General features: G+C 40.9%; 1 protein-coding gene across 1 annotated transcript in view; it reads left to right on the forward strand.

Moving 5' to 3' along the window:
* The window catches only part of lrp8 (low density lipoprotein receptor-related protein 8, apolipoprotein e receptor), a gene marked incomplete at both ends in the record, with an annotated part of 260,428 nt that overhangs the window by 210,214 nt on the left and 33,691 nt on the right, over positions 1–16,523 (forward strand). Inside the window, 5 exons of the mRNA XM_083888037.1 lie at positions 1,301–1,675; positions 4,644–4,766; positions 6,809–6,931; positions 8,883–9,002; positions 10,014–10,139. Coding sequence (XP_083744163.1) covers positions 1,301–1,675; positions 4,644–4,766; positions 6,809–6,931; positions 8,883–9,002; positions 10,014–10,139 — 867 coding nt within the window. The remainder of the gene's footprint in view (positions 1–1,300; positions 1,676–4,643; positions 4,767–6,808; positions 6,932–8,882; positions 9,003–10,013; positions 10,140–16,523) is intronic.

Genomic DNA, 16,523 nt, shown 5'->3' on the forward strand with positions numbered 1-16,523 from the left:
AATTGCTTGGGCCAGGTTAAAAAGTAATTTGAAATTTTTTGAGGTTTTGTCTCATGTGCTGGGCCAGCCATTTACACTGTATACAAGCAGTAGCCATGGCAACATGCTGTTTGCCGGGAACAGGCTAACACAAATACAGCTTATATTAATATAAAACCACCTGATCTGTTTCAGACAAATGTTACCAGAGCTGCGGTCTAATTGAGTGACCCTCCTCTCTCAGTGCTTAGCTTTATTAGATATAATTTATAATAAACACAGAGCCACTGGAAATTGAAGTCCAGTTGTTAGTCAAACGTGTTATTGGACAGACAGCTAGTTTCGAGGTTGGCACCAACAGAAAGCTGTTGTGATCATTCATTGTCAGTAAGAAGCCAATCAGAGCCCGGCACACCTAAAGCAAACGTAACAATGGAACGATGTGCAAAATATTCCTTCCTTATTCCAATGAAATATATACTTGATCACATGATTATGTGTGTCATCTTTGAGGACTGATTTTCAGAAGTGGAGACATGCCTCTCCGTGTTGCCTCTGTTCTCCTTGACCACGTGAATTCAAAATTATTCCTACAGCTTAAAGGGACAATATGTAGTATTTATGGGTTTATATAACCCAAAATCCACTTTTTTATACATATTATGTGCTCCTGCATTGTCTAGTCGCTGTATAATAGTTTTTGTTTCATTTTCGTAGTGTTTCAAAAAGTCATGTAAAATAACATGGTCGCGGGCCGCGGTTGCATAGCCACTGTTAGCAGCGAGACGCCAAGTTTCTACCGGAGCCTGTATGGACAAACGCCAGAGAACAACTCAAGCGTCTCTTTACTTGTAGCGGAAGTCCCGCCTCCTCTCTCTCCGCTTCGTCTGCTACGGCTGCGGTAGCTCGCCCTCTCCCTCGCCTCGCGAACCTCATCTGCTGACACGGAGAAAGACGACGAGGACGAGATTTGACCAGCTGCGGATACCGTAGCGCTCAGGGAAGGGAGGGGGTGAGCAGAGCAGCAGTTCTTTGTTGTAAATTTCAGCCTCTCCTCTAGATGGCACTATAAACTACTTACTTCACCTTTAACTCACTGCAGACTCCAGGACCTTCTTCACTGCTCTCCAAAACCTTGATAACAAAAAACTCTCCAACACTTTTATCCACCAGAGCAACATCTTTACAGTAAAGGAAATCGTATTCAGTGATGAGGAAATGTGCATCTAAAAAGTGCAACTGGTTTACACTCACACGCTCATTGTGATGGATTAACGTCTGAACTTTCTGTATTTTTTTTCTCCTCTTATCCTATTCACAGATTCCAAGGCCTGCCCCCCCAAATATTTCCAGTGCCGTAACGGCAAGTGCTTGGCGCCCATCTTTGTGTGCGACGGCGACGACGACTGTGGGGACAGCAGCGACGAGGAGAAGTGCTCCACTCCCACCTGTGGTCAACACGAGTTCCGTTGCAACGACTCGGAGTGCATCCCCGCCCTGTGGAGCTGCGACGGCGACCCGGACTGCAAGGACAAGTCGGACGAATCCATGGAGCGCTGCAGTAGAAGGACGGAACCCCAGAAACCTCGCTGCCCAGCGGGCGAGTTCCAGTGCGGGAGTGGGGAGTGTGTCCACATGAACTGGAAGTGTGATGGAGATGCAGACTGCAAGGATAAATCCGATGAAGCAAACTGTGGTAAGTCAACAGGGGGCGAATTATTAGTGTGAACAAGCGAAAGGTAATACTGTCTATCAAGGAAAGATAATTATTTTTCTGTGTGATGACACAGTATGGTAAAGCTTTTCCCCAGTGCAACAAAAAGTCCAGTGTTGTTGAGGGTTAGAATTATACATGAAAGAGGCTAACGGTTGACATAATCTTTAATTATAATTAATATAGCATAAAAGTTTCTCTATAGCAAGTTTCACTTTCTCAGTGCAGCCTCAGCACTTTAGGCTGAGAAGAATTAGCTGTAAATTACATTCGTGAAATAACATTTATAGTGTACAATAAAATAATGTTATCTAATTGCTATGTTTTTCTTCTATAATAATATTAATCTGTTCTACATTTTTTGTACGTGTTGTAGTATTTAAAACGTAATGCCAACCTTAGTGTTTAATAAGGTTAACGGATACAATATTAATATATCTTTTATTTTTGGAATAATGGCTGTGTCGAGTGGATCCTCACAACTAAAAGACAGCTGACATGCAGCTTAAAAGAATGATGTGACATCTTGTTGTGCCACCGAATAACTGTAAGAGGAAGATGATCAATGCAAACTATATCACTGTGATCCATGGCGTGTGTTGTGATCCGCAGGAGGACAGCGTCTATACATTTATCTGTGTGTTTGTTGTGCATGGATGTGTGTGTCTGTGTGCATTGGATGTGTGGGAGGTGAAGGTCCTTCATTAAGCGAGACTCCCATCTGGTCCCCTCTGCACACTTTCACACACCACTTGGGAAGATGAAAGCATGCGTGACACATATGACATGACAGAAACATACTGTGCTGCCACACATTATGTGCACACACAGAAATGCTTTGATAATGCAAATATAGCACACGTACCTTATGCAATAACAGATTCACAGGTTTTTGCCCTGGAGCTATAATAATCACACAGTTGAGGGTTGCTGCTTAACAAAAAACAGTCCAATCTATTGTAAAAAGTAAAAAAAAATCTTACTCAAATGCTGTAGTATTTGCAGCAAAGCACGATGAGCTATTTCAACGAAAGAAGCACTGTATAAATAATAGGACATTACTTTTTTAATGTAGGCTTTTATATTTGGATGAAGTTTCATACCAGTAATATTGGTATGAAAATGTGCAATAACTGCAAAGTTAATAGGTTAAGAGCACTTAATGCTAATGAGCCACAATGTTACACTCAAACCTCCCTGGTTCAAAGTCTTTCTTTTTCTTAAGAGCACTTCCTCTTTTTCTGCAATAGTGAAGGATATTTTCCTGAACAACAAAATGTATACTGTTTCATTAATGTCTTTATTTAAACTTTTACACTATTGTTAGGATGTAAACACCATCCTTGCCCCTTCTGTATTTGTAGCTGTATTGAACTTTTGTTAAATGAGGAATAGTTCAATTATGTATATAAAATTCAACTATATTGGTTATCACCATTGATGTGGTGTGGTCTACTGTACTGAGTATATTATCATTGAGTACATTATCTGTATTTGCACTGCATTAGCGTACAGTGCTAGTAAAGTGCTGCAGTCGAACGTGTCAAACAGATGACAGATGATTCCAATGATAGTAATAGACAGGGTTGATCAATATTCTTCCTCATTTCTTAAGGGTTTATAGGGAAAAAGTAGTTTTGTAGTGGGTATACTGCATATACCTGCTTTCATGAATTCTACACCACTGATTATTCACTGTCCACAACGTGTAATGTAGGCCTACATGTATTTAAAAGACCCACTAATTAGTTTTCTGTGGTCCAACCCATTCTATACGTCTGTGTGTAAACATCTGTTTCAATAATCTTGTTTTACTCTTTATTAAATATGATGAAACAGGATTTACAAATAGTATAAAATTGATTGCGTCGTTTGCGCGAGTTTCTATGAAGGTAGCTGTAATAGGTGCAAATCTCTAACGAGAGAGAAAGGAGATTATTGCTGAGAAGCATTCGATAATTATTGCATGTCTCCAGTTTGCTCTCTCTCTCCTGAGTGTATTCGCTTCACTCATTTGACACATTTGTCTCAATAATCCAATGTTCTTTTATAGACATGCTCAGACAGGTGAGTGTGAGCAGGTTGGCAGGAGGTTAATGTAAATGAGACACGGTTCAAATTGGTATCTCTCGTCAGTTCTTTGTCACTGTGTCTGCAGATGGCAATCCGTTATTATTACCATTCATCTCGGGGATTTATCATGATTAGTGGAGCTCAGATCCCAATCATTTGGCTGAAAGAACAGCACATTTTCTGATGGCACAGGAGTATGTCTTTCACACTCTGCTGATTTAGGCATTAACATACATTTGTCTTTATTAATTTGCTTTATTTATCTGTTTATTTGAGCACTAAGAAGCACGAGTCAGCTTCTCTATGTAAATCTAAGTAAATCTGCACACATGTAACAACATACACGCATTAAAGTTTGCTTATTGTGTGTATAAATTTGTGGATGCATGTGAAAACAGCGTGTGGTACTTTTTTCTGCCATATTTCCCCATACAGTAATTGTGTGTGGTGTATTTGCAGCCTCCACAGCAATTGATCATGTCTGCATTCAGTCCCCTGGCAGAGCTAATACAAACCCAAAACATGAATAATATAACAGCCAGTTAAAAAGACAAATGAGTTAAATAAACCTGCCCTCTGCTGTTGGAGCATTTGCACGTACACACGCACTCAGTGGGTCACTGGATAGGGATTTTCCTTTAGATACTGAATGAACACTTGCCTGGTTTTTGCTCGGAGGTTTTTATTGAGGTTATGTGTGACTGATTACTGCTGGATTCACAAACACTGTTCTTATACTGCACATGTACATCTTCAGAGATACAGTAGTGGAACAAAAAAAAGATGTGCTGATTTATGAGATGTATGTGCTGCGTTTTAGGATTAATCAACAACTCGCCTAATTCTTCTTAATGTGTTTGTGGCTTGTGTCCCTCAGCCCAACTTACATGTCGGCCTGATGAGTTCCAGTGTGGTGATGGCTCCTGTATCCATGGCACCAAGCAGTGTAATAAAGTGCATGACTGTCCAGACTACAGCGATGAAGCTGGCTGTGTTAACGGTAAGTGTCAAGACGCGTACAATATAGACATCAGCGATCCAACATGCACGTGTGTCCCTGATTATCAGCAGTATGACAATACCCCATGGATTATGTTGGTCATATGTTGTTTTGTTTTATTAAAGCGGAACTAGACCGGAAGTTCCTATTATCGCTGTTTTTTTGGTGTGTATCTGCGTCATTACCTTGTTTATGAAGCCCTGACGGTTCGAAACAAACAGTTCAGCCATTGCTGAGAACGTTGTGTTTTATTGTAATCTCGGGGCTCAACGAGATCACTGAAAATCCCGTAATAGTTACGTAAGCAGCGGTTCTCCTGAACAACCGATCGTCCTGCTCCAGACGGTAGTCCGGGCACATCCGGTTACGTACATTGAACCGCAGAAGAAGAATAACGTCCGTTGTGGAGGTGTTTCACGAGCGACAGTGTCTTCTGACTCTGGGTCTGACTCCGGGTCAAAGTCATAAATGGGACTGCGGCGGGGAGTCGTGACGAAGCTATTTTAAAACACTGTTAAAACAATGTTTTGATAATGAGGAGCAGTGCATCCACCGTTCCAGAGGGGGGCGCTGCACTTCTGAGAACGGATGTGCTGGATAGTACTGGCCAATCACAAGACTCTGTCTTCTGGGGGTGAAAGTTCACTCTGAAATCTTGCAGCAGAAAAATACTGTCAGAAAAGAGGATTTCTATGCTAGTTCACAGCAACTAGGAGGTTTTTGACCATAAAAACAAGTTAATGTATGTAAGTAGACCTCCATAACTAACATATATGTGCAACAGGACCACTCTATGTGACCTTTAAAGCAGGTTTAGCTGTGTGCGACTCATCATGCAAGAAAGACAGAAAACTATATTTAACACACTGTATTTTGTATACACAAGACTGGAATGTACCGTGGCACACACATCTATATCCGTTATGTTGTCGTATGCATTATGAACAGAGGAGTTAGAATGGGTCAATGTAATGTAATGTAAAGTACTCTATAGTAGTCATCAAGACTAGAAAAGTGCTCTATAACTCCAGACCAAATTCCCATTTACAGACAGTGTATGACATCTACTCTCCACTCCAAAAAACATTATGCCTAATGTTTATTGTTCAGTGTTTATTGACTGTTTGTTTAACATCCATTTGTATCCAGCACTCTCACAATTTAAAATAAAATGCATTTAATGTGATGCATATTTGTTGGTCAAACAAAAATGAAGCAAAATTGATTTTATGAGTGTGATAAGTGTTTTCTCCAGCAGTTTTTTCTTTTTTTTAAAAGTATTATTAGAGAAGCTGGTGTTGCTTTCAAGGGAGCTTGTTTACATACATTATACATTGTCTGTGTGATATTCAATAATTATTGTACTGATTTTAGACACTGAGGCATACTGCCAAGGGATTAACTTTGAACATAGGTTGTGATGGTGGTGAAGGAAGCAATATGAAGGTGATCATGGATTTTAAAGCTCTGTTTGTGTCAGTTTTCTGACCTTCAGCACAGAATAGTTTCACTTTTTTGACAAATTAGCTAAATAATGTGTTATATTGATCCCCCCCCCCCCCCGACCCTGCAGATCGGTAGTGTTGCAGTTGCAAATAGACACTTTCCATACTGTTTGTGAGAGTTTGCCAAAACATCAAATGGTTCCGTTCAGAGCCAGAAATGGAAATGTTTGTTCAAATGTTCATGATTTAGGCCTTTACTAAGCTTTTCTGGGCATCATATATTCATATTGCACTATCATGAAACAATCAAGCATTTTATATTCCTATTTATAAACAAACCAAACCGTTATTTATTCTGTATATTCCATTCCTCATACATATTGCACTCCACAAAAATAAAAAATAAAAAATAAAAAATGCTGTGACTGGAACAGACTGTACTGCTAAACATTGACATGTTCACAGTTTGCATGTTGGTGGATTTCAAACGTTACACCAATTAAAGTAGTTTTCCAACTGTAACGTGGGGATATACTACTTCCACAGTAAAAGCTCTGTTCTTAAACTCAATGGTATGTTTTTATTTCCTCACAACAGTTACAAAGTGTGACGGGCCAAGAAAGTTCCGCTGTAAGAACGGGGAGTGTATCGACAGCAGCAAGGTGTGTGATGATGTGAAGGACTGCAAGGACTGGTCTGATGAACCCATGAAGGAGTGCGGTAAGATGACTCCCTCACTCACAGAAACACCCACACACTCGCTAGTTCATCATCAGTACGTACGTGAATGCACATATTAATAGCGCAGATGCACACATTAATTCCTGGGGCATCATCAACTACTTCCAGCGAGGGTGGCCGCTCTTCTTTAGTAAAAGAAGCTTCATTTGATCAAGGCAGGGTGAATCCAGGTTTTTCTGAACCATTATGTTATGATCAAAGAGCCGAGCAACTCTGCCCTGTAGTGCAGTCTTAGCCGGGGAAACGTGACCGGACTACATTACCCCACGAGGAGCCACACAGATTATCTCCACATCATAAATAATTAGCTCTCGTTGATGCACAGTCACGGATTTTACATCGGAAGCAATTCAATCGAGTTGTAAACACAGCGAAGAAATTGAGAGAAACATGCGAGTTAATAAAAATCTATCAAGCAAATGTACTTGTTTGATTGCAGTTGAAGTAACGTGTGATGCATCAGTGAAATCTTACTCCAGTGCACGTGCAAGCACAATTCTCGTCTCAAGGTAACACGGCGCGGAAAAGACAAAAAAAATAAATGGTGCTGCGTTTTCAGCAAGCTTTGATCTTGAGTCAAATGAAGATACGCCATAATGAGATTGCCCCCGAAAAGAAGGCATTAATGTTGAACTTGATTTTCTGGGTTTAGAGGTCAAAGCAATGATGAATGGCAAGTCAGCAATAGAAGGAAAAACATAAAGATTCCTAATTACATTATAAGATCAAAAGCAAATTATGTGAATGTTGAAAGATGATTTTCCACGTCGAAAGTCACCACGTAATCGATTTTAAACATGACGGACCACTTTATTAAAAAGGTAACTGTATATTCCACAGCAAGGATGAGACCTTGAAGATTTATGTTTAACATAAGTCCATCCATCCATCCATCCATCCATCCATCCATCATCTACAGCTTTATCCTCCACCAGAGGGTGGAGAACGTATCGTCCCCAAACTGGTGGCACCACGCTTGGAGTGATCAATGTACTTTGTACATTTTTGAAGATGTACAAAGTAACTCCACATATTTCATATACCAGTTAGTCAAGTCTGTAACCCAGGGATGTTGTAAAAACAGCACTTAAACAAAACCTGCATGTCCATATTAGTGTTTATTGTAGCCATCCTCTTATAAAGACAATTTTATTTAATGTATTTTTACTTTCTTTTATTTCAGACCCGATTGTTATTGTGGAATAATTCAAACAATTCTTACTATATACTCTCTTACCCTGTCAGTCCTTCTCAATTACTATTTTTGCTCTCTCTCTTAGTCTCACTGTCTCGCAGTGGCACATGTGGCCTTGAAGCTTAAATCTTTAATGTAAATCGGTAATGAACTAGTGGCTCTAGTTTTCAGCAGTGATCCCCCTCTATTCCCTGGAGGGCATCTGAAAGCTAAGAGGATGACTGGAGACATAGAGCAGATACAATAAAAAAAAAAAAAAGGGGAGACAAACAGAGAAAGAACAACTGAGAGACTAAATAAAAACTGTGCTGAATAAAAAACAAGGAGGAAATGGAGAGAATGCAGTAGGACGAAAGGTGACCATGTGCTTGTGCAACAACAAGCCTCTTAGTGGAGTGTCACCTGGTGCACATGGCCAACCTTTCTTTCAGAGAATGTATAATATTCCAGGTGCAGCTGGCAAAAAGAATGCCTCAGGGCCATGAGCACTATCACAAGCAGTTCTGTTTATACAGTGTATAAACACATACACACACCTGCCTGTCCACCACTCTTTTCTTTTGCAAACTGTATACAGGCAGATCGTCTGAACATCTTTCCTTGTGTCTTCCTGATTCACGAGGTTCTGTCCTTAACCCCGCTGCAATTATTTCATACAAATTCAACTCCTCTTTCCTTGCCTTCACCCTAACCCTCTATCTGACACCTCACCTACCTCTTGTCACCCGTTCGCAGGCCTGAACGAGTGCGCAGACAACAACGGTGGCTGTTCCCACGTCTGCAGGGACCGAAGAATTGGTTACGAGTGTGACTGTCCTTCTGGCTACAAACTCCTGGACAAAAAGACTTGTGGAGGTAAAGGAAGGCTGCTACTACTATACCGACCTACTTTTGTCCAAATGTCTGTTTGATTTCGAGTGGCTCACTAACACAAAGACTGGTAGCAGATGTGAACTGCTCTGAAAATGGCTTCCTCCAACAAGTGCAGATCATCATCTCGTTTATTGCCAGTAATAAACATTATTACATGCAGGAATAAAAATTTACAGTGAGACATTCTGGATTTAAGAGCGTTTTAATTGGACTCAGTTCTTGACCAACAACGGCTGACTATAGACTTTTAATGTAGCATCTCACGAGTCCTGAAATGTGCCAGAGTGGTCTCGTTTGACTGTTGAATAGAATTATACGATTTAAAAAGGTTTTTTAACATACAGTACATTCACTGACAATCCACAGCAGCTGGAGACACAGCACAGAATGTATAGATCACAACAATGCACGGTTATTTATGGAATATTATGAAATCTTGCTCTGAAAACTACCGCACAGTTTGGTCATTTAGAAACCAAAAGTTAAAAGTGTCTTGTTGTCAAGGTCAGCCGAACATATGGAACGCTGCTCTCGGTGAGAGTGAAATTAGATTTGAACTCATCCTTCTATTGGATTATTGCCAAAACATTTTAAGTGACGGATACTTAAATAATCTCTACTCCGTGTGTCTCTTTTTCTATCACTTTGAAGTTTCCAACCTAGCCGTGAGAGTATTTGGACCGTTCTCTTTGACTGGCAATCTGTGTGGATTTTCTGAAATCCAATTTTATTGATCTAAATCAAAGTACTATTTCTAAAGTTATGCCTAGTTAAAGAAAAATATTATATAATTGTTGATCCTAGAAATTCAATATGGAGAATCTGTCTTTCCTTTGAAGTGAAGCTTCTCTTTTGAACAACATTTAACACATTAAAAACTGAATATGCCCTTTCTTTTTTTACGATATTCTTTTCTAGTTCTCATTCCTACTTCCAACTTTTAGTCGTTTTTTTTTTAAACTCACTTTCTTTTTGCCATATTTCCGTCCACAGATATAGATGAATGTGAAAATCCAGATGCATGCAGTCAGATCTGCATCAACTACAAAGGCGATTATAAGTGCGAGTGCTACGAAGGCTACGAGATGGACCCCGCTTCGAAGACCTGCAAGGCTGTGGGTGAGTAACTTATTGCCTACGCACACTCCTTCCTATTTGTTCAGGGAAAGAGACTCACTGTCATAGATGGATGTTCTTCCCAAAAGTGTAGAGACCGTACTCTTACACACACTCTTACACTCACATCCACACTGTTCTTGTACTGTGGGACTGTGAGGAAGGAGTCACTTGCTTTGTATGCAGGCCCTGCAAAGCAATCTGTGCAAAGATAAATATTTGCCATCTTTTTCCTTCAGTCCTCGCTAATGAAAATTTGCAGCCCAGCTGCCTCTGCTCTCCTTAGAGTGTCGAGGGAAGGATGGTGTGTGTGAAAGGGGGCTGCTCACTCACTATAGGACACAGACAGGGTCTGTAGCTCTGGGTGGCCTGGGTAAACACTCCACGACAATGATGTGAATGAAAATTAAATTGTGTCCTCGTAGCTGCACCATAGCATGATTGCTACTTAAAGTTGTCTGAGCTAAACATTGCTCCATGGCTTGTTTGCTGCATCCTCAGCACCACTGACACCTGGGATACGCAGTCATCACTCATATCCACAGAGGTTCCCTGGGAAACTTGCCTTCTCCTTTCTTATGCAGTGCCTGTGGTGTTTTGTGGAGGTTTTTCAGTCATCCAGGTCATTGTATTTTCAACAGTGTGGATAAAAGATGTTTCACCTCTTACCCAAGAAGTTCCTTAGCATGTTTAACTCCCTGAAACTTGCCGTAAACACGTCCGGGCACATCCGGTTACGTACATTGAACCGCAGAAGAAGAATAACGTCCGTTGTGGAGGTGTTTCACGAGCAACAGTGTCTTCTGACTCTGGGTCTGACTCCGGTTTTAAGTCATAAAAGGGACTGCGGCGGGGAGTCGTGACAAAGCTATTTTTTAACACTGTTAAAACAATGTTTTGATAATGAGGAGCAGTGCATCCGCCGTTCCAGAGGGGGTGTGCTGAATATGTCACTTCCGGCTACTGGCCAATCACAAGACTCTGTCTTCTGGGTGAGAGAGTTGAGTCTGAAATATCGCGGCTGGGAAACAGCGTCAGAAAAGAGGATTTCTATCGGCTCGTTTACAGCAACTAGGAGGTATTTGACCATAAAAACAAGTTAATGTATATAAGTAGACCTCCGTAACTAACATATATGTGCAACAGGACCACTCTATGTGAGCTTTAAACGCCATGTCTGACTGTGACTGTATCAAACACAGCGAGATAATAGGAACTTGTACTTTTATCTTCAGTCGGACCAGAGTCAGACTCAAGCTGGCCCGGGTGTTCTTGGTATCTGCAGGAATTTACGCCCCCTGGCTAAAGCATGATGCTAAACCCTGATCTGCACTTTAAAGATTCTACAGGAAAGAGCAATTCCATGGAATTGAGTTACTCAGCAAATTCACTTTTCAGCAGGAAAAAAAGAGAGAGCGGGAAGAGCGTTATTAGTGATTACTCTCATCAGTCTTCAGCGCAGTCATTATAGGGCAAACTGGTCTGGTAATGAGGGAGCTTAAAGCAGAAAACAGGCTCTCACTCTTAAGCTAAGTGGCATAAAAAGCGCTATTGATTGCTTCACATGTCTCTCTGTGAATCTTAGCGAGAGCAAACAGTCTTTGTCAGAATCCAAGGCATTCGTTAGAGGAGAAAATAAGCAAGGGGTGAAAAGACCGACACGTGAATATCTGCGTTTGCTTATATAGTGCTGTTGATTGTTGCATGTGTTGTCGTCGTGGGGAAGTAGAAATGTGACAGGATTATTGTTGATGTGAAGGTATGATTTTTATTGTTTATGTTAAGGATAATTTATTCAGAAGCTCACACACACAGAGACGGGACCATAAACCAGAGTGGTGTCTGCTTTGTGAAGCTGAGGTAATTTGGACTTAATGAAGCCATGTTTGCCTGTGAACTCATTCGTAGACACACACACACACACACACACACACACATGCACACTCGAAGATTTGCGCACGTTAGTTTCTGGTGACACAAATGCCCACGTCTTTATTAAGAGGAGTCGTGTCAGTGTTAGAACGGAGAATACTCCTGTGACTGAGTGCAAATGAGATCCATGATGAGATGTGACATGTGCCACGCACCGCTTTCATTTGCACATAATGATATTATTGACATTGTCTCTAAAACACAAGGATGTTTGCATACATAGATACAGTTTTTTGCATTGCCTGCTTGCTTTTGCCGTTATTGATACAAGATATTGCAGAAGCTTGTTCGCAGAGTTGTTCAAAGCTTGGCACAAAAACATGCGTATTTCATAGCGACCTCTGTGGGTCCATTATAGAGCGATAGGAAACTCAAACACCAGGAGTTCTCATTAAGAGTCAGTTCAGGAGTCGTCGCTAAACTGGTATTTTTGTGTGGTTATGTTGGTACACTGGAGCATCCTTTAAGTCCCCCAATGAAAAAAAAAAAAACCACTCTACTAATTGCATACGTTGTTTTTTTTATTTATTTACACCTGTATGGGTGTTTCACCACTCGCTGAGCTGTCAAATTGAGTGATTACTGTTTATTTAGAAGAGAGAGAGGATGTGGGAGTTTGTTGTATATTAAGATGGATGGATATAAAGAATAACAGGCAGTACACACGCGCACAGTTTGACTGGGTTTAGTCATCCACTTCACACACACACAGTAACCAGATCTGATAAGAGAGCTGAATCTAAAAGGCAAAAAAACCTTGTGTCACAAAGACATGGATAAAAATATCAAAGCTTATCACAATAATAATAAAAAAATCTCTTTTATAAGAGAGACCTGGCCAAGGGAGCAGTCGTACAAATATCACGAAAATCCCATTAATGCGCATTAATATCATCAAAGCTCAATAACACAAAAGAACACCCACAGGTCTTTGTAACCACATTCTTTATGATTCTCTTAAATGCTGAGAGATATGAGTGAAGCTAATTTGAGCTCTTTTTTGAATGTTGCTCCATGTCCAAGGTGCATTATAGGAAAATCATTTTTTACCCAAGGTCTGAAAAAAAGCCAGGGGACAGTGTCGAGTCTCATTAAATAATAATGCAAGTCTGATAACAGCCTAACAGTGACTAGCTGATAATATGAAGTGACTTTCATCACCATTAAAATATGTTGAAACATTCACATTCATTTAAAATTTCTGCAACAGACGTCTGAGCTCTGTAAACGTGACGTGAGAGAAGTGAGCGTAAGGATTTGATAGCACAGGCTGATAAAACAGGCTGCATGACACGCTGTCACAACTGTGCAGTGAAAATTTACAAACTGCCAAAACGAGCAATGTCTTTATTTCTTTTTTTATGTCCTCGTTGCCTTCTCCTGTTCCTTGTTTTCTCCCACATCCACAGTGTGCTGCAGGCTCGACTGCAGTGCCAGGACCAGTTTGTGCCCATACTTGACAGTTTGAGCACACACTTTTCAAAATGGGTTTAAAGCTGTGGTCACATTTTCCCCCAGGTGTCTCAAGATTTTGACATGGGACCCTGAATGAACTATAAAAAAAACGACATCACAAAAGTTTTTCTTGCATTTTAAAGTTTTAAGTTTTGCATTGTCTTCAACAAGGACCAACATTGACTGCAATGATGTAAAATGTTCCAATTCAACACTTATTTTTAGAATTTATGGGCAACAGGATGTTTTAACACTGAAATATTGAGTAAAGACCATGTTTTTGAACCATTTTAATATTGTTAAAGGCAGCACAAAATACTAGTTCAGTCAGGAATACTCACGTCAAGTTACACTTGGTGTGTATGGCTCCACTCTTCAGCTTTTAGCCTTTCTGGTGTAGAAAGGTGCAGGCTGTGCTGGTGGTAGAAGACGTGTGCACTCACTCATCTTCTACCACTTTATCCTTCACATGAGGGTTCGCGGAGGGGTGCTGGTGCCAATCCCATATAGGACAGGTCACCAGTCCATCACAGGGTCACACAGAGACAAACAACACTTTACTCTCACACCTAGAGTCAATGTAGAGTGTCCAATTTGCCCATTAATCCCCCATTAATCTACAGGTTTGTGGAATGTGGGAGGAAACCACTGAACCCAGAGAAAAGTCACGAAACCAACCACGTGGCCCTCAAATGTGCGCTATTACTATCATCTGTATCCTATTTTCTTATTTTAATGACTTTTAAATCTCTGTCATGGTCACAAGGACAAAATACAGATGCACAAATAGTCACAATTTGTGTGATATTTATCAGAGGAGAATGTCTCCTTTGCCTTCCACCACAGAAATAATGAAGAGCCTTATATCACTTGTCTTGTCATGAACGATGCACTTTGTGTCACTTGACACAAGCTGCTCACTTCTTCTGTTTTCTTGCACATCTCTTCATTATCACGTAGCGTGGTGACTTATGAGTAACCAAGCACAGCTGACCTAGATGTGTGTGTCCACTCCCAGATGTAAGATCATTATAACAACCTCACCGAGCGCGTGCACATTCACACCGCAACTGCGACTAAACGTTCCCGTCAGCTCGCCTGAATTTCGCAACTTTTATTCCCCGACCTTTTCGACTGTCTTCTTGTTGAGTTTTTCCCTCTTACTGTGCATTTTTCCCACGACACAAACACCTGCTTTTGTCCAAATCAATTCAATGGCCCCACAGTCGCTGACAGCATTTCCCAAGCCCGTATTTATCTCTTCACCGTGTTATTTTAATTAGCGGCAGAGCGGCCCTAAACTGGCAGCACTGAGTTGAGAAATATCTGGGGGACTCTGCTCTTATTAAGAAAGCTGACTGTTACTCTGCTGGGATCTATTGAGGAGGGAAAATGATTGCACTTTTGATGACATCTCTAATGCCGTGGCCTGAAGACAAAAACACAACTCAGCTCTTTCTTTTTTTCTTTCTTTCTTTCATTTTTTTTTTTTTTGTGCCTCTAGGAGGACGTATTGCTGTGACAACAGCAATGAGGGAAGTGATGAAAAATGGAGTCGGGGAATTGATGAAAGATAATCCATCTCTGTCCTTATTATACATACAATAGCAATAAAATATTCTATTCTATACTTAGAGATATTCTTACTTTCATTTTCAACCTGTCTTTCTCACCTTCCTCTTTCTTCCTTCGCCCCCAGTTGACTTGTTTTTTCCTCATGTCATCACTTCTTTCCTTTACACATAATTATCTCCTTCACCTCATTTTGTTACTCAACGTGCAGCCATCATATTTTCTTGTGCTTCTCACTGTATTTCTGAGCGAGTGGAAGTGATGGTTTCACACCCAGTAGTCAGAGGGAAATGATTGTATAGCCGTAGATGTTACATCTTCCCCCACCACTGCAGTAGCCCAGAGTAAACCAAAGATGAGGAAACCTATTGAGGCATGCCTCTGCAGTGCAGCTGGCAAACCACACCAGCTTGCTTTAAGTAAGAACACTTTCAGTGCTGCAGTTGTGGAAAGAGAGAAGTAGCTGTGAGGCAGGTTTGCCTCTTTTAAGTGATCTGAGAAAGTAGTGTTGCCTCTATTCTAACTTCCGTTGACCAGGTGTGTTCATGGTCCATGTAATGGCCGGGTAGATTTGTTTTCCTAAGAGCTTGAAGGAGGACACTGTATTCGTTTGTGGATGGCGGAGGAAGTTCCTCACCATGTTTCCTAAAGTTAGTTAAGTGGGAGGTTGTTATTTGTGCACCCTTCAGCCAGTCTGCACACTCAATCCTTCACTGATGCCAACCTTACATTTTCCACATTCACGTTTAGGCATAGGGTGACCCAATTGTTGTTGAGGTAAAGGGTTAAGTGAGTGACGTTTATGGACTAATTGGCATGTCCAGTGGAGATTTTTGGAGGCTTTCACATCAGATCCAATGAAAATAAGTGTACTGTCATAAAACTAATATTGATTAGCAAGTTGTATAGCTACACAAACCACAAGAAAACTGATTTGCATGCTCCGGAGCATGCAAATCTGGTCATTTTTGGTCATGTTAATCTTCAGCATGTCTGCTGAAGTGGTGACGTATCACTTCTTGACGGGGTGTCCCATGTTGTTGGGCTATATTCATAGCTCAACAACAACCACTACCCCTTGTAGCGGGAGGGGTAAGAGGGCATGGTCATGAGAAATGGAATTCATATCTGTTGGCAGACTCATCACCATGGTGTGTCACCTGCATACCGTATTGTTATGTTTATGTTGTGGTTGGGTGAACGGCAGTAAAGGGAAAACAGTAGAGGACTCAAGATGCATCCATGTTGGGCTCCATTATGGAGTGTCAGAGGTCAAAGAGTGACAGAGCCCAACTTAACAGTGATGTGTCAGTTAGAAAGTCTTCCAACAGCTTGTGTACTGGCCTATCCCAAGATCCCACAGTTGGGTCTCTTAGGTTTTACTCGGCATGACTGTGGCGAATAACAGCATCCCAGTGGGCAATTTCA

The sequence above is a fragment of the Microchirus variegatus genome, assembly GCF_963457635.1.
Source record: "Microchirus variegatus genome assembly, chromosome: 4".
Classification (NCBI taxonomy): Eukaryota; Metazoa; Chordata; class Actinopteri; order Pleuronectiformes; family Soleidae; genus Microchirus; species Microchirus variegatus.